At 37.2% G+C, this 19502-nt stretch overlaps 1 protein-coding gene across 1 annotated transcript in view; it reads left to right on the forward strand.

Annotated features, from left to right (window-relative positions):
- The window catches only part of SESTD1 (SEC14 and spectrin domain containing 1), a 104179-nt gene extending 92271 nt beyond the window's left edge, over positions 1–11908 (forward strand). The window contains exons 14-18 of the mRNA XM_079781749.1: positions 2599–2680; positions 3397–3519; positions 4249–4440; positions 8485–8606; positions 11190–11908. Coding sequence (XP_079637875.1) covers positions 2599–2680; positions 3397–3519; positions 4249–4440; positions 8485–8606; positions 11190–11319 — 649 coding nt within the window. The 3' untranslated portion in view covers positions 11320–11908. The remainder of the gene's footprint in view (positions 1–2598; positions 2681–3396; positions 3520–4248; positions 4441–8484; positions 8607–11189) is intronic.
- The last annotated feature ends 7594 nt before the right edge of the window (positions 11909–19502 follow it).

The following is a 19502-nucleotide window of genomic DNA, read 5'->3' on the forward strand; positions in this document are numbered from 1 at the left end:
TACAGAAACTCTCCCCTTACATCTTAGAGAAAACATTCACCAGGCAGAAATTCCTTCTCCCCTCATACCTGCAAATTTACCCGTTTCACTATTCATTCTCCTCCCAAAGGATGACAGTCCTGCTCTTACCAAAGTCGATCCTTCCATGTACCCTCATGTCTCCTCATTCCATCAACTCCCATTCTCTATTCGGATCCCTGTCCCTCATTTATTTGCTTAAATTTCTCCTATTTAAAAATATGTAAATAATTACACACCTTCCCTTCAACTCTTTGTCTTCTAGCTCTAGAGCACTCCTTCCTGAAAGTGAAGTCATTTGAAGGTCTAATCTAAATTAATTTCTCACGTTCTCCAATTTACTTTTCCTCCACAGTTTGACTTCTCTCACCATTTCACTAAATCTGCTCTTACTGATGTCTCCAGTGACTTTTTAATTACCATCTATAATAATAAAAGTGTAATATGCTAATTAGACCGGACGACCTTCCGGACAAAGCCGGTGCTGCAGCAGCGGGATCAAAGCAGCCGCTGCGGCTGCAAAGGCCTGCTCTTGCACCAATTTCGTGCATTGGGCCTCTACTAGATAGTAAATGCTTGATCTTGCTAAAAATGCAGGAATACTTCTAGTCCTGACCTTGCTTACCCACTCTGAATAGCCTTAGACACAGCTGGATTTTTCTTCTTGAAACTCCGTGACAACCTTGTCTTCTTTGAAAACACCCTCATGGTACTCCTCCTGGCACTCTGTTTCTTCTCAGTTTTCACTGTTTCTTTGTCCTCCTACTAATGTCACTGCTTCCAGGGTTTGTTCTGAAGCCAGATTTTCCTCTCAGTCTGTGTTCTCCCTGGACAGTTTCACTACTTGAACGACCTTCTTTAATGTCATGATCGAGTGGTTATGGCTCTGACGCAAACCACTCTCCTGTGCTTTAGACCCATACTTCCACTTGCCTGCTGAGGATCTCCACCTGGATGCCCCATACACTCGTCAAACCAACGTGTCCAGATTGGAATCATTCTCCCCCGCCCAAATTGCTCCTCTCCTTTAATTTCCTATCTAGGTTAAAGTTACTAGTGGCTACCAAACTGCGGTGTATTCTAAAATCCTTACTCTTCCTCATCCCTACAGCCTCATCAAATGTCAACCTTTTGCTGTTTTGGTATCCTAAACATTTCTTTGTTCAAGATTTATCTGTTCTCTACCTATGATTGTACACAGAGTAATGTTTGTAAAGTGCACTTCTAATTACACAATTTCCTTATAAACTTCCTGTTTTCTCACGTGAAGTTCTATCTCCTTGGAATAGTGTAGGAGATCACAATCCAGTCCTGCATAGTCTCATCTCCTGTAACTTTCCCCAAAATCACATGGTTGTTTCATTTCCTGAATACCTCATGCTGTTTCATGCGTCCGTGACTCATTTTCTGCCTACTGGATTTCCTCCTTCTTTTAAGGTGCTTTTCCTTGCAATTCTTTTTAGATTTCTAAGACAAGTTAATCACTTGTTCTTCCATACTCCCATAAATTCTTTACATGGCTCTACACTAACATTTATCACATTGTTTATGTAAACGTCCAACTCCTCAAATGGGACCATCTTAATACAAGAGACCACATCTTAATTTTTTCAAGCACATTACTCAATTCCTGACAATGTGTTAAATACATGTATGACATCATCTTCATCATTAAAGTGTCTTACATTGTATTGTAGCTTCAGATTTTAGAAGTAATTCGCATCACTTTTCTTCAGTCCTTTGTAGAATTTTACTTTAACCAAGTTGCATTTTAACAGCATGCTGTGTGATTTTATTGAAGGCATCTTTATAAAAATTGCCTTGTGACAATGACGTCTGTATTGTTATTAAGCCTTCTTTAAGAACATCAACTGTAGTGGAGCCCAGGGCCTCCTGGTTAACTAGTTATTGGTATTTGGGATTGCAATGAGATTTTTCCTTCCCACCTAAAGGACATAGGATTGCATGAGAATGAAGGGAATGGGTCAGAGCTGAGTTAGGTCAAGTCACCTTAAAAGTTTAGGCTGTATATTATCCAGACCTTACTAAATTTAAAAATAGTCTGTGTTGTGTTTCTCTACACCCAGAGAGCTATAGAGGTTTTTTCTTCTTAAGAATATAGGTAGAGCTTTTGTGTTTCTTTTATTCAAAATTAGATATTACTCTGAGTAATGAATGTAACACAATGAAAAGTGTTGTGTGTTTTTTTGTTTGTTTCCTTGGATATCATCTTCTAAATTAGTATTTGAGAAACTTTGCATTTTTATCTTTGAAGCTAGTTTAATGCTAATTGGCAATGGAGATTTCTTTGGGTTTTAGTGTGCTACTGCATTTATGCTTTGCTTCAGTATTCTGCAGAATCCGTGCTATTCTCGAGGGTTTGTGATTCAGTATCATTCAGGTATTTTGAGGTTTGATGTGATATACATATAGTTATCCTTAAAATTCTTATAAGTCAATATAGAATAGTTACAGTCTCCATAGTGTTGGATTAGGTATTTTAGTATACTATAATACGTGTGTGCTATAATAGTTATCCACACAACCAAAATGTTCTAAATTTATGTTTGGGTTTATTAGATGTGAAGACATGGTAGATGTGCGAAGGTTAAAGATGCTTCAAATGGTGCAGTTGTTTAAATGTGAAGAAGATGCTGCCCAGGTAAGGATCAATTGGCACATTATTTAGTTGTTGTTTTTTCTTAGAAGATTGATTTCATCCAACATACACAACTTTTTTATGGTCCTAAGAAGGTAACATGAAGTCAGATTCTAGTTTAAACTGTTGAAATAATAAACTTTTGTATTCCCAGTTATCTCACTTGGTCTCATTTGATTTACCTTCTTAATGAAACCCTCTATTGAGCTAGAAATTGGGACTAGGTATTATTTATTATTGTTCATCTGTTACCAGTTATATCCCAGGATAAAGGCTGGATAACACACTGCTTTTTAACCACAAGAAGGTTTTTCAACTAGGTAAACAATTTGCTATCTTTTTGTAGTTAGCATCAGAGTGCATCATTTCAGCTTGGCTTAGAGGACATTTGTGATTTTAAATGGTAACATAAAATCATAATATAAAGAGATTTCAATAAGGTCTACATATATGTAATCTTCTATTACAAATCATGTGATAATTTTAAAAGAGTGCTTCTCTTTAATTGGTATTGTCTTTAGATTTTTTAAAATATTGAGTAGGAGGCAAGGACATTAATTCATGTAGTTTGTCATTGAATGAACTAAACTATTAGGAACTTAGGTTATAACTAATAGATTAATCAATCACATGATAAGATTTTTCTTATAAATATGATATTTTGACATAATAAGTAAAGACTTATGAATCCAGCTTCACTGTTCTTTCTTTTCGTTTAGGCAGTAGAATGGCTAAGTGAACTTCTGGATGCTTTGCTTAAGACCCACATCAGATTGGGCGATGATGCCCAGGAAACGAAAGTTTTACTGGAAAAGCATAGAAAATTTGTTGATGTCGCACAGGTGCAGAACTGGTTATCTTCCTTTTCTACAAGCTCAGTGTTTGAATAGCTTTCTGCATGATTATAATGTAACTTAACCCTCCAAGTCCCAGAAGGTTAGTTATGTTATTCCAGAAATATCACAGAACTAAGAAAAGGGCAGCTGGTGCATCCAAACTAGCCTGCACAAACTTGTGAGGGTTTACGTTTCCCTGAATACAGGTTCTGTATGCCTTCTGTGACTTATGTTATATATTATAGCATTTTTTAGGCAATCCAACTATTCATTCATGAAAGTTAATACAAAATATATGTTAATGCTATATGTCACCAGCATTAACATTACAACACAGGTTTTTTTGTTGTTGTTGTCAAATGTGTCTTAATTAATTTCCCTAATGATTGAGTTTACCGTGTAACAGTTGGGGTTTCCTCTGTGGAATACCAAGTGCCTGTTTTTACCCACTTGCCTTGATTAAAGACTGAACAGACATTCTTTTTGGCCTGTGGAATTGAGCCGACTGAGATGGGGAAAACAGAATAAGAAAGAAACTTACTGAAAATGAGCTAAAAGTATTGCTTCCCCTGCATTATTTATGCATGCTGATAATTTGTAGTAAGTGCCAGTGGAGTCACTCAGTATTGATTTCCAGGAGCGTCACTCAATGGCAACCACAGTCCTCCTGCATGCTTTCCCATCCCTCTTTTCAGAATTCTTTTATTATAATTTCATGTTTTCTTTTTTTTTTAGAGCACTTATGACTATGGAAGACAGTTGCTACAGGCCACCGTTGTGTTGTGCCAATCTTTGCGCTGCACTTCTCGGTCATCTGGGGATACACTTCCTCGCCTGAACAGAGTATGGAAACAATTTACGATAGCATCTGAAGAGAGAGTACATAGGCTGGAAATGGCTATTGCATTTCACTCAAATACCGAAAAGGTTTGCTTTTTTAAAAATGTGGTCACAATGGTATTTATTGTGTATGTTTAAAATGCGTTCATCTTAATAATATGTGCTTGACAGTCTGGTTTTAAAAAAATTGATATTAGTTCTATTATTTAAAGTTTGTTTAGCTATATTATCTCAGAGAGTTGAAACCAAATTCTCTTAGTAATTGGTACCAGTGGGGGAGTACTGTGGTTGGAGAAATTCAAAACCATTCGGTGGTCTTCTGTCTACAGTGCTACTCTTCTCACTGTACCTGCTGCCCACAATGTGCTGTCCATTCTTCAGGAGGTCATGACTCCCGTCTCATTCATATGCCAAGAAGGGAAACTTTGCTTTGGTACCTGCTGTAAATTATCAAATTATTTAAAAGGGCACTTTAAAAATTTTTAATGTTGAGAGTCTGTCCCAACTAAAATGAGAATAAGGATAAAAATTAAAACTTTTTTAGAAAAACATTTTTATTGATTTCAGAGAGGAAGAGAAAAGAGAGAGAAAGAAATATCAGTGATGAGAGAGAATCATTGATCACCTGCCTCCCGCACACCCCCCCCCCACTGGGGACCAAACCTGCAACCCAGGAATGTGCCCTGACTGGGAATGGAACCGTGACCTCCTGGTTCATAGGTCAAAGCTCAACTACTTAGCCACACTGGCCAGGAAGAACATATTTTTATGTGTTACCTTTTAAAAAGTAATTCTGGAATTTATTATTTACTAAATTATTTAGTCTCTGAAACCAGAAATGAATATGCAGTGTTATTGGACAGTTTTTCATAGAACTTTTTTCTTAACTCAGCACAGTGAAAATGTATATCACCTGAGCTTTGCATTTCCATTCTAAAGAGGAGCTTTATTATGTAGTTAGCTTAATTATGTAGTTTTCTCTTACAATGAAAGTTTATATATAGAGGATGTTTAGTACAATTTAAAATAGGAGAAATCAAAGTTTTAAATGTGATAGCCTTGTCTGTTGAACAAAAGAAATGTTTCCAGGAACCTCAGGAACTATGCAATTTCTGTCAGTGATATGAAGTACATTTGTTGGGAGATATTCATAGTAAAGTCTTTCTGACCTGGTCAATGAACTCCACACACAGGGCAGTGTTTTAGGGACCTAATGGTAATGAATGAAAGTATGCAAAATGGCTTAACTTGCTTATCTACTGATTATTTTATTGAAAACTTTTTATTCCAGTATAATCTATATATATAAAGAGCCAGGGTCCTTAACGTCCAAAACAACCGAAGGCTCGACCGAACACCAGAAGTCAGTCCTGCAGTCACCTCAGCAACCCAGCACTGACTGTCGAGGGGGCTGGGATCAGGCCCAGAGAGAAAAGCAGGGTCTGATCGCAGCTCCCGTGGCAGTCAGTGCTGGGTCGGCGTGGCGGAAGTCAGTCCTGCAGTCAGTGAACATAGGGTCAATTAATATTAAGTGAACATAGGGTCAATTAATATCTCTTTGAGAGGAGTTGAGCATATAAAGTACAGTGTAGAGCAATTACTTATATTATTTCACATAAAACTCTTTTCAACTAAGATATTTTCCTTTATATAAATTGTATCTTTATTGTTGAAAGTATCACAGATGTCCCTTTGTTTTAGTTTTTTTTTTTCCCATTGATGATCTCCTGCACCCGCCCCTTCTAGGCCTTAGCCAGACTATTGTCTGTGTCCATGGGCTATTCCTATCTAATACATAAAAACCTAGAAAGATTTAGAGAAAATAAAATAAAGATATGCCAGATAAATATTGAACAGAAGAGCTGAAGTTGCTTCATGAATACTGGATACAGGCTTGAAGCCAAAACACAACTCATGAGATAAAGTTAGTCATTGTAGCATAACAAAAGGTTCCTTTCACTAAAGAGATAAGATGGTTCCCAATACTTATACACATAATAGAACAGTGTGGGGGTTCAGAATGAGCCTCACCAAGATGTGTCTCAGTGCTATGCAGATTTTTGAGCTAAGGGCAATTTTAGCTTCAGGCTCAAGTGAAAATTCTGCCCCTCCCTTTAACTACCAAAAAAAAATTGAATTAGAGGCCTTGCCCATAATAAGACATTATCCTATATAATAAAAGGCTAATATGCAAATCGACTGAACAGCAGAACGACTGGTCACTATGACACACACTGACCACCAGGGGACAGGTGCTCAATGCAGGAGCTGTCCCCTGGTGTCAGTGTGCTCCCACATGGGGAGCACCGCTCAGCCAGAAGCCAGGCTCATGGCTGGCTAGCGCAGCAGCAGTGGTGGGAGCCTCTCCCGCCCCTGCGGCAGTGCTAAGGATGTCTGACTCCTACAGGGAGCAGGCCTAAGCCATCAGTCAGACATCCCCTGAGGGCTCCCGGACTGCGAAAGGGTGCAGTCCGGGCTGAGGGACCCCCCTCCAAGTGCACAAATTTCATGTACCGGGCCTCTAGTATTAACATAATATACAGAACATATATCATTAATTTTAACAAGGTGAACACACCTGTGCAATCAGTGCACTGTTCGAACAACAGAATGCTACCAGCACCTCAGAGACTCCCCACTCCCTTTTAGCCACTCTGCTTTTGCTGCCCCTCCCCCTCTCCAAGGTGACCACTGGCCCTATTCTAACACAACTGAAAACTTTAGGATACTATTTTTAAAGACATTTTAAAATCTAGACCACTTTAAGAAGTCGTATAAAAATATATATATATACATACACGTACACACACACTAGAGGCCCGGTGTACAAAATTAGTGCACTGGGGGCGGGGGGGGGGGGGTGTCCCTTGGCCCAGCCTGCACCCTCTCCAATCTGGGACCCCTCGGGGGATGTCCAATTGCCGGTTTAGGCCCGATCCCGCAGGGCCTAAACCAACTGCCCTCCCCTGCCAGCCATCTTGTGACAATGTGGGGGCGGCCATCTTGTGATGCAAGGGCGTGAGGGTCAATTTGCATATTACCTCTATTATGTAGGATATATATATATATATATATATGATTGATAGGGTTTTTTTTGCCAGATTGGATTATTTATTCACATTAAATAACCAACTGTTTATTTTTCATTGGCTATAATAGCAAATTAACATTTCTACTTTTTCTACTTCATGGCCTTTATCATACTTATAATAACTTGATTTAAGGTTATTTTGCTGTGCAAATGTATGGTGAAACCTTCTGTTATCATATTTTATTTTCCTTTTGACTGTGTTCTGTTTTATATCAGTAAGCATAAATATGATAACTATAAGCAAATTGTATAGTATGATTGGGAAAATATTTAAATTAAGTCTAGAATTTTAGAATATAAATATGTTCTTATGAGCGACGATGAAATAAACATGATTGGATTAAGTGAAGTATGTTGCAAAAATAAGTACCTTTTTTCCTTCCTCAAATTTTGTGGTTTTTTTTTTTTTTTTTTTTTTGAGTTAAATTTAAATGGTAATAGTTAAGGGGAAACAAATAATATCTTTGCAAGGGCTGTAGAACTTCCCTATATTTGAAGTACAACCATAGCAGTTTACATCAGTTAAGTCAGCAGATCAGTTTTTAAAATAACTATAAATTGTGTAATTAGGCCATCAAATCAGTTATGTGCTTGTACGTGGAGTATATGTTGTTTTGTATTTATATAATTTTTCATTTTTCACGTCTGTAAAATCTGGAGGTCAAAATTTGTATCTCATTTATATCCCAAGCACTAAGTAAACATATAGTAAGTGTTCAAAAAATTGTTACTTATTGAATGAGATAATACTTCTTAAGTACAATTCGCACTTATTTTCCAAATAGTTTTCTAGTATTTTTTCTTTCCCCCAAGAATTACTATAGACTTTTTTCATATTCCAGTTATGTTGGTAGGGATTATGTATCTCATTTTGTTTGAATTTCTTGAGCCAGTTTTGTCAAAAATAGATCTATTTTTTACAATGCTGTACATGAAGATGCTAAAATAAAACAAAATATAAACATCTTTAATCTGCTAAATTTTGTTTGAGATTTATTTTGTTTTTCTGTCTCTTGATGTTGCCCTTTTATTTGTTGCAGATTTTGCAAGACTGTCCAGAAGAGCCTGAAGCTATTAATGATGAGGAGCAATTTGATGAAATTGAAGCAGTTGGGAAATCACTTTTGGATAGATTAACTGTTCCTGTAGTTTATCCTGATGGGTATGGTGCATGTTCTTACAATTTTACTAGAGGCCTGGTGCACGAAATTCATACACCTGGGGGCGCCCTCAGCCGGGATTGCAAGAGGACGCAGGCCAGGCTGAGGGACCCCACCGGTGCACGATCGGAGCTGGGGAGGGATGCAGGAGGTTGACCAGTTGAGGAGGGACCGCGGGAGGGCTCCAGGGCATGTCCAGCCTGTCTTGCTCAGTCCCGATCGGCTGGACCCCAGCAGCATGCTAACCTACCGGTTGGAGTGTCTGGCCCCTGGTGGTCAATGCACGTCATAGTGAGCGGTTGAGCAGCCTTAGCATATCATTAGCATATTACGCTTTGATCGGTTGAACAGATGACCGGACACTTAGCATATTAGGCTTTTATTATATAGGATCTTTTAATCTGTGAGGTCTTTTTATCAGTGAATTCATTAAGAGGAAACCTGTTTGTTTTAAAAGCCAAGTCAATTAGCTTTGGTCCACATTTTCAATTCCTACAATCAACTGGTTTAAAAGGAAAAGAAATCCAAACTCGGCTCTTAGCAGCAGTAGCACTTGATACTTGCTGCCATCAAATGTATTGCTTCTTCACAGCTTGTTGTAGAAGAAGGATCATTGACTAGGTTGACATCCTGGGATCTAGCCTTGACTATGACGATAGGGACTAATGTTTAGTGAGCTCAGTATATGCCCCGCACCAAGTTAAACACTTCACCTTCATTACTTTTGACCAAACAGTGCCAGGCTAGTGTGATTATTTCTGATTTACAGATAAAGAAACTGAGGCTCGGAAAAATGGAATAAGGTACTCAGGATTTCCCAGCTTCTAAGTGGAATTAGGATACAAAGTCAGATCTTTCTGGCTCCAAACCCACTCTCTTTTCACTGTGTTGTGTGCAGTACCTGATTCCAGGTTTCTGTTCATTTCAAACAGTCTGTGATAAAGATATGAAATAATTTCATGCAAATAAATGGGCCAGTAAATGAATCAGAAAGAGTTTTATCCCTGAGTATTTAGGCCTTCTTAGTGAAGATGATTTAGAGGTAATCGAGAGGATATTTAATTCAAACAATAGGGAAACCAGACCATTGAATACATCTATCCTTACATTTTAGTGTAGTGTAATGGTTAGGATTGTGGTTTCTAACCAGTTGTCTTGGATTTAAATCTCAGCACCACCACTTAGTTTTTGTGCTCCTTTGGGCTAGCCACTTAACCTTTCCTGTGCCTCAATTTTCTCATCTAAAAATAGGATTCATACCTCCTCAGATTATAGGTGCAGGGGAATCGTATGAGGTAAATGTATATAAACCACTTAAAATAAATCTGACACATAGTGCACCTTCTGCTGTGTCAAGCATTTCAGGTGCTTATTTGGAATTGATATTGAAAATATATTTTATTCTCTTGAACAAATATTATTCATAGTCTAATATATAGATAATTACTAGTTGTACCTAAATTGAACAATCAGAAAGAGCCTAAACTCATGCTATACATCTGCAATGTATACAAGAGAATAAATCTTAAAATTGTAGTTGAGCTAGTAACAGTATTAGTGTGCTGCTTCTGGTTGTTCCAGGCCAGAACACCCAGCCCTCCCCAACACCTGTGGTTGCATTTCACAGCCAACTGTCTGCCAGTCTCCCTTCTACTCAGGTCAGCCTGGGAATAAGTTTCCCTGGTGTGTTTGCTTGAGCTCCTCCTCCTGTTCTACCAATAGTTTGTGTGTTATTTCCTCATCCTTTTAAGATAAAATAAGTTAATACTGTATTATTCAAATTTGACAACCACGCCTTTATATTTGGAATTCTTATTCCTATTTTATACAATAATTTGTGTCATATAAAATCTGTTTGATGGTAAAATTATTCAGATTTTTCTTTTGTAACATTCTCTTGGGAAAATATTTTAAAAATGTTTTTTCTGGAGTCATTGCTTAAAGACCCAGGTTCAGATCTTAGTTTTTCCACTGTGTGATCTTAGGTAAGCCACTTAGTTTTCTACACTTCCGTTTACTAATCTAAAAAATGAAGAGCTTAAACAGATAATTTTTAAGAACTCTATTACCTCTAAAAGATTCTGTGACTCTGAAAACAGAATCTTTGCAGGTAGGATAAAATTAAATGATTTTTCTATTAATGTCCCAAATGATGCCTTAACATTAAATGGATATTTCATTTGCCAACTATATTAGACAATGAGTGTAAATAGTCCTTAGCACTGAAGTACACAAACTTTGTATTTGTGTGTGCTATGGACCCCAAATTGAAAAATAAAAATTCAATGTTTCATTGATATTTGCATAGCTTGGTTGTATTATTGAGATTATCCTAAGTACACTTAATATGACATTTATACCACTAATATATTTGTCTTGACATTTTAAAATATATTTTATGCCATCTAAAAAATGTTTTTCCTACTGAATTACTACTCAAAGATAAACAGTATGATCTACAAATGAACTAAGGCCTTATCACAGAGGTAATTTTTATGCTAATTTTTTGCTTCCTTTTGTATTTGCTGTGGTCAGTGGATCTGTATTAATATGAACGGGGTTTTTCTCTTTGTTTTGACTTTTAGAACTGAACAATATTTTGGGAGTCCAAGTGACATGGCTTCTACTGCAGAACACATCAGAGACAGGATGAAACTAGTTAGTCTCAAAAGACAGCAGCTGAGACATCCTGAAATGATGACTACAGAGAGCTAATGGCAACCAGCTTCTCACAGATCTGCGTTCACAATAATCCTGCATGTCATCGGCATACTGCAGCATTAGCCACAATACATTAAGATACATTTCACAGCCAAGATAAGCCTCATTTCTTTTCATTACACATTTCTCTCTACATGTTAACACCTTGCAACTACCAACGCATAATTATTTAACATGCTTTGAGACCATAGACTGCAAGTATCTTAAAAGAAGGAACTATAAACATTGCACTGAAAACCTGCTTTAAAGCTTTACCTGACCTGTCAGTTTGTAGATGAACAACTGATAATAAGCTTTGAGTGGTGCTAATAAGAGTTTAGGAATTCTCTATATAAAAACAATTGCCCTTCCCAGGTGATGTAGTAAATTTAGACTATAGTAAAATGGTTATTAGTAAACAGTGGTGTCTTCAAAATTTTACTTTTTAATTTTTCTTCAAAATTGATTATTTTTATTGTATCAGTATGAAGAAAACATTCAGATCTTTGATATATCATAGTCATTACAAGACATTTTCCTATTTGTATTGATAATGTATTAAAAGTTGTTTGTGCTTAATAAAAGGCTTCTTTTAAACATTGTATTTAATTTGGTGGTTATATCCTATTTCCAAACATGAGTGCCTTATTAAAAAGGGCATTCTTAGGATTGTGAGGATGGTTTAATACTTGTTTTTTCAAGTTGGTTGCATGTGTTTTAGCCAGGAGATTCATATGTAAGCATGTGTATATAATAAATAAGCATGTTTTATCACAAAAAAATAAATGTGAAGAACAATTTAGATCTTTAAGAACTTACAAATAATGGAATACTGTTTCTAATTTTTCTCTATTTCAACTTGAAAAAATGTTATTCAAATTATTAACTACCCTGCAGATACTTTGTCTTTGGAGGAGGAGGCTGGGGAAGAAGGCATACACAATTACTTAAGTGTAACCCTTTATATCAGAGTTATCTTTCTGGAACTAAAGTAGCAGTTGTTAAGTTTAATTTCTTATGCTAGGCTAGAAGCAAAATTCTGAGGTAGTCTAATAAAAACCTCTTTATTAGACTACTGCAGCTCTTTTAGAAATAAGATTTATAAAATGCTAGTGCTTTTAAGTTTATATGGTAAGTGCATATAATTTAATTTTTGTTTAAGAAAATGTTTTTTGAAAAAGATTAAAAATAATTTTTTAGTGCATAACATAAGATTATGCAAACAATTTTATGCTGGTTCCTTTCTGTCTTCAAAATGCTCATGTATCCTCCAGTGTAAAAAGTTCTCTCTGAACCTGCTGGTTTCTGTAGCCTTTTTCACACTGCCAGGCTTCTTGGAGAGATCCTTATCCATAACCCCACATCCTCAGTGCTCAGTGCTCAGCACCTTGCAGTCTGGTGTGCACAGCACTGCACTGAAACTGTTCTCAGTGGGCCCCCAGTTAGTGAATTAAATTAGTGCATTCTTATCCTCCTCTGTCTGCAACCTTTACACCATTGAGCATCCTTTCCTGCACAGTACTCCCACACACACCTTGAAGATAGTATCCTCTGCCATAACTGTGAATACAGTCACATCACTCTTATTTGAAATATATGTACAAATGTGCTCGCTCAGGTTCTGTCTTCAGAATGCTTCATAATCTCATCCCTAGGGTTTCTATTTTATCTCAATGTCCTGTTATACATCTGCCCAAAATTCTACATCTTTCAACTACCTACTTGACATTTCACCCTAGATGAAGTTATTTATAATATTTTTTACCTTACTCTTCTTGGAGCAATTTTGGTTAAAGGTGCCACCTTTTTTTCTAGTCAAACATGCCAGAAAATCTGGGGGCAACATTCGAATGCCCCCTCTTGTCTTGTGCTGTCACTGCTTCTGAGAACATCCAGGAGGTTCTTTCTATATTTGATGATCCTCTCAATCTTTTAGGGCTTGACTTCTATGAGCATAAACTTTTGTGATTATTCACTGTAGTCTTCATGATGGTGCTAACCACATGCTCCAATTGTTACATCTACCTGCGACATTATAAGCTCTTTTGAGAGAGGGAATCTTGCTCATGCATAATAGTTGCTCAATTTCCCTGTATGTAAATGTTTTTTTATAGGCATTGGTAATAATCCCTCATGTTGTAGTTTGAGGTGTGTTTCAAACGTATTTTCTAACATTATAACTGAGTTGTGAGTGGATCTATTCATAAGGAAGTCATTTGGTATTTTAGATACTTAGATATTAGCTAATTTAGATATTCGGTTATACCCAATATCTATTTCTTCTGAATTTTGGAGTAGTTTGAATGTTTTTATTAAGACTGCTAGAAACGGACTGGATTTTAATTAATGAGACTCCCACTTCTACTCTCAACTCACCTGCTTATCAAATGAGTTAATTTTTATATGCCTTAAGCTATCCTGACTACAGCAAAAGTAAAGTAAGGCAGCATATATAAATGTTATTTGTAATTTGAATATTTCAGATGAAGCTGAATATGCTTATAACATAATAAATATTGTTGCTCTTCATTTGTAAATTTGCTGCTACTTTCTATATATCAATCTGTATATACCCATACTGTTATGAATGAAAACCCAACAATGCCCTAATGTGATTTTTTTCATAGTTCATTTAGGGTACATGTGAAGGAAGTAACTGCAGTCTTTGAAATCACAAACTTTTTGTATGTAATAAATTAGCATTGGCTGGCAAATGGAGAAAGAACCATTGTTTCTAATTGGTATATGCTACAACTTTCCATTACTTTAGCCCATCTCAGGGACTTAATTGGGCTAGTTTTGGTTTGGTTTGGTTTGGTTTGATTTGGGGGATTTGCTTTTCCTTCTTACCATGTATTTATTTGCTCCTGTGTAAATTCAGTATTGGTAGTTTGGGCACTTATTTACACACTAGAGGCCCGGTGCACAAAATTCGTGCAGGGGGGCGGGGGGGTTGTCCCTCAGCCCAGCCTGCACCCTCTCCAATCTGGGATCCCTCTCACAATCCAGGATTGCTGGCTCCCAACTGCTTGCCTGCCTGCCTTCCTGATTGCCCCTAACCGCTTCTGCCTGCCAGCCTGATCACCCCCTAACCACTCCTCTGCCAGCCTGATTGATGTCTAACTGCTCCCCTGCCAGCCTGTTTGCCCCCAACTTCCCTCCTCTGCCAGCCTGGTCACCCCTAACTGCCCTCCCCTGCAGGGTTGATTGCCTTCAACTGCCCTCCCTTGCAGGCCTGGTCCCTAAAACTGCCCTCTCTTGCAGGCCTGGTGCCTCCCAACTGCCCTCCCCTGCTGGCCATCTTGTGGTGGCCATCTTGTGTCCACATGGAGGCAGGATCTTTGACCACATGGGGGCAGCTATATTGTGTGTTGGAGTGATTGTCAACCTGCATATTACTCTTTTATTAGATAGGATAGAGGCCTGGCACGGGTGGGGGCCAGCTGGTTTGCCCTGAAGGGTGTCCCAGATCAGGGTGGGGGTTCCCTTGGGGCATAGGGCGGCCTGAGTGAGGGGCCTGTGGTGGTTTGCAGGCCAGCCACGCCCCCTGGCGACCCAAGCGGAGGCCCTGGTATCTGGAATTTATTTACCTTCTACAATTGAAACTTTGTATCCTGGAGCGGAGCCAAGCCTCCGTCTGGCAGCCATTTCTGTTTGGATTTGTTTACCTTCTATAATTGAAACTTTGTAGCCTTGAATGGAGGCTTAGGCCAGCCAGGGAAGATGGAAAGCTTGGCTTCTTCTATCGCCTTGGAAACCCAAGCCTCCTTCCTACTTTCTCCATGGCTGTAGCCATCTTGGTTGGGTTAATTTGCATACTCACTCTGATTGGCTGGTGGGCGTGGCTGGTGGGTGTAGCAGAGTTAGGGTCAATTTGCATATTACTCTTTTATTAGGTAGGATGTCTAACCTAGCAGTGCTGTAATGCAAAGATGATTAATTTCATCTCAGATAAAATTGGTTTTGTTCCCAGTCCTCATCGTTGATGACCTTATTCTGCTAGGGTGACATTGGTGACACAAATGAAACTGTTCAGCCTGCCAGCTAGGATGTTGATTTTAGGTTTAGGATTCATTGCTCACTTTATAGGCATTTTTAAATTGGCAAGTGTTGCCAAATATTACCTAGGATTATGTGTTTGTTGTTTTTTTCACCACCTGATCAGTTGACATAAGGTGTGCTATTTAGTTTATTATTTAGTTAGTGGCATACTGCTTAATATGAATGTGACAATTTTCTGGTAGTGTTGAGCAAACCATACTTTCTGATGTAAACCCATTGTAACCAATGGCATGATTGTGAGATTAGCCGAACCAATCTCACTATACAGTCTACTTTTGGAGAAAATTCAGAGTTCTTAACTACATTTTAGTAAGTTCCTTGCCAGAGAGATTGGATAGATATTATTGTGTATTGTGGTTGTTAAACTCCTCCATATCTTGAACCTATTAAAAATGGTACAGCCCTAGCCAGTTTTCTCAGTGGGTAGTGTTGGCCATCGGACAAAAGGGTCTCGGGTTCAATTTCTGGTCAAGGGCATATACGGTTGCAGGCTCGATCCCTGGCCCTGGAGGCAACCAATCGATGTTTCTCTCTCACATCAATGTTTTTCTTTTCTCTCCCCCTCCTCCCTCCCTTCCACTCTCTCTAGACATTAGTGGAAAAATATCCTCAGGTGAGGATTAAAAACAAAAAACGGTACAGGAAATTAACATCAGTATATATCATCAATGACAATATTAACATGATTGGGATATCTTTGCTTAAACCCTCCCCAAAGGGAAATTTCTCTAGGATTAAAAAGGTGGGCTATAACATAGCTGAACACAGTTAACCTAATTAGCAAGCTTACCAGTTTTAACTTTCAGTTCTAAAAATAAAAAGCTTCAGTTGGGAGTGGAAGTACTCTTCTGTAGGGTTAACAAATACCTTGATAAGGCAAAATGAAGTACAGATTTAACATGACATTTGACTTCAGTATGTGCTACTGGAAAGTAGTTTTTGCTAAGGAGTATAAATGATGGCAAGATCATAAACGCTAAGTAATAATTAGAGTGAATATAATGCAAAGAGTTGAGTTTGACTACTTGACTTAAAAATCTAGCTTTGCCATTTACTGACCTTGGTAAAAACCACTAAATTTCTTCCCTGGATCTGTAAATTACAGTCATCATGTCAAATAATAACAAGAGTGAAATACAATCATGTTTTAAAAAGTATTTTGAAAACTAAAATGTTACCCAAAATGGAAATTATTATTAGTATAATTATCTTTTCAGAATAGAAAGTAGGGCATTCTTTAATTCTGCTCTTGCCTCAGATGACAAGCATAGGGTCATGTGGAAATAGCACATTGTTTATGCTCACTTCCCTAAGCTCTATTTCCCTGACATTCAGAATTGCTTACTGAAAATACTAAGGGTGGATGAGCTCATCGTTAAATAACAAGACTTTTAAATCTGACAGATTAACTCTTTTTATGGCAGGGTGGTAGATCAGCAGATGCAAGACAGGTGGAGAGTATCACCTGCTTTGAAGTTGACAGGACATGACACAATTCCATTAATAAGTAAAAGAAAATCATACCTGGAGTGGATCCTACTGAGCCAGCACCAATCTATAGAAACAACCAGAGCACAGACCTGTTAATATATTTATATTTATTAAGTATCCCAATAATGAGGTAAAAAACATGACTTGAGACCACCCTTAGTTCTGTTATGGTTAGAGAAGAGAAAGCTTGATAAACTTTAGCAGTGGTAACAATAGAAAAAGGCTGTAACAGAGATTGATAGAACGAAGGGGGTCCTCTGTGAGATAGCATAATGGAATGTTTAAGAATGAAGAAAGTTCACAGATATGATGCTGTAACATAACTAATATTACATAGTCAAGATTAGTTTTGTTAGAGGACACTTATGGAGCAGTACATATAATACCTGTATATAATGATACAGGAATTCTTAGCAGTTAACTAAAAGTAGTTACAAACTTCGAGGTAAGAATAGTGTTGTTAATGGATTTTTAGTCAGGCCTGTGAAAAACTATTTCTGAAAAAAGGCTATTGAAGTCTGAACCCATTCTTAGTGAATCTGAAAGAGGCACCTTAGAAGTATTTACAAGTAAAATGCCATCTCTCTAGGGTGTCCCTCAGAGAGACAGGAGGATGATTCAGATGTCCTTTCACTCAGAACATAGAGGCCTGTTCACTAAGACCAAGCCTCACATCATGTTTTGGGTCTACACGTCTTTTCTAATAATTACCTTGGTTCTTTTTTAGTTCAGAAATCATGGTAAAAACAATTTCTAAGCTTGACTTTTCTCTGGAGAATGTTTCTTCATCTTAGTTCTTATGTTAGTCTACACAGCGAACAAATTTGCTTAGAATGTAATTATATATATATATATATATTGAGAATGTAAATATATATATATATATATATATATATATATATATATATATATATATATATATAGTTTTTGAACCAGCATATATTTGAGTACTCATTACTCACCTCACATTCTGGAATGTCCTTTCACACTTTCACATGCTGTTAAGTTTCTAAATTGACACTGATTGGAAGAATTTAATGGTTATATTAACATGGGATCAGTAATGAAATTCTCAGCAGCATTATTTGGGAAGCTTGTGCCCTGGATTTTTTCACCAACAATTTATTATAAAAAATTTCAAACATAAAAGTTAAAATTTTATAGTGTATTCACCATTTAGATGCTAGTTCACATTAATTATGTTTGTATTGTCACATCCATCTAATTCATCAGGTCACCTTTTGATGCATTATAAATTGCAGACATGAGTTCAACATTTGCTTATGCTTTCTTATGTAAAATTAGGACACGACGAAATGCATAAATCATAAGTGTGCATCCAGTGAGTTTTGGCAAATGCAATACAGTGCTATCAAAATGTTTATAAATTGCAGACATGAGTTCAACATTTGCTTATGCTTTCTTATGTAAAATTAGGACACGACAAAATGCATAAATCTTAAGTGTGCATCTAGTGAGTTTTGGCAAATGCAATACAGTGCTATCAAAATGTTATCAGAAAATTCACACATGGCCCTTTCCACCCCACTCCACAAAGGCACCACTGTTCTTTTTCTATCACAAACCAAATTTGTTTGTTCTAGATCTTTGTGTAAATAGAATCACACAGCATGTACTCTTTCTAGAAGTACCATGTTTGAGAGATTTATCCATGTTGTTTGGTGTATTGGTAGTTCATTTCAGTTTTATTGCTGAATAGTATTCCATTGAATGACAATAGTGCATTTATCTATTTTCCTATTTATGAATGAATACCAGGGCTGTCTCCAGTAGTGGCAGTTATAAATAAAGCTGCTAAGACATTGTTAACATAAGTCTAATGTGAACACAAGTTTTCATTTCTCTTGGGTGCATACGTAGGATTAGAATTTCTGTGTCATTGGGTAGTTTAAAAAGAAACGGCCATATCTTTTCCCAATGTGGTTGTACTGTGTGTTGGATTTTCACTATGTTTTTGGATGTGTAGAAAGGTGTATAAACTTTTTATGATCCATATTTGAAATACTAGAAGTTGTTTTCAGATAGAATTGACATTGTTCACGGTTTTGCAGTTGGTGTTTTTGAGGGAAGCAAAGACCTGTCTGCCCAAAACAATCCCAAGGGGTTCCTGTACCTGGAATTTTTTTTTTAGCATCAGTTTCACTCTTGGAGAGATTAAAGCATTTACCCAAGTATGGTGATATGTTAGCGAGAAGAAACAATACTGATTTGTTTATGCTGCTAGCTTTTGCCACCCATCTTCATTAGGTAAAATAAAATTTGTAATTGAACAGAAAATATTATTTCTGTTTAATGGGAGCAGAATGGGTAATAAAAAAACATGTATATTAGTCAGTCCCGGGTACAGCAATGTGAGAGAGAACCATCTGGACCCCCAAATGGCAGTCAAGAAACCCGAAAACTGGCTGGGAAGAATTCTACCTCACGGTTGTGCATAGGGGATAGCTATGTTTTTGCAGGGCGTTTTAGCATTTACAAATCCTATTTTCAGTGTTGTCTTTTTATTCAATACCACCCAGCTACAGTTATTTCACACCCTAATGACTTATCCATTGTTTTACCCTCTCTCCTGTTCTATTATGTAAAGCAGTTATTTGTATATGCCTATAAAATCATCATCATAA

Source organism: Cnephaeus nilssonii (genome assembly GCF_951640355.1).
Source record: "Cnephaeus nilssonii genome assembly, chromosome: 10".
Taxonomy (NCBI): domain Eukaryota; kingdom Metazoa; phylum Chordata; class Mammalia; order Chiroptera; family Vespertilionidae; genus Cnephaeus; species Cnephaeus nilssonii.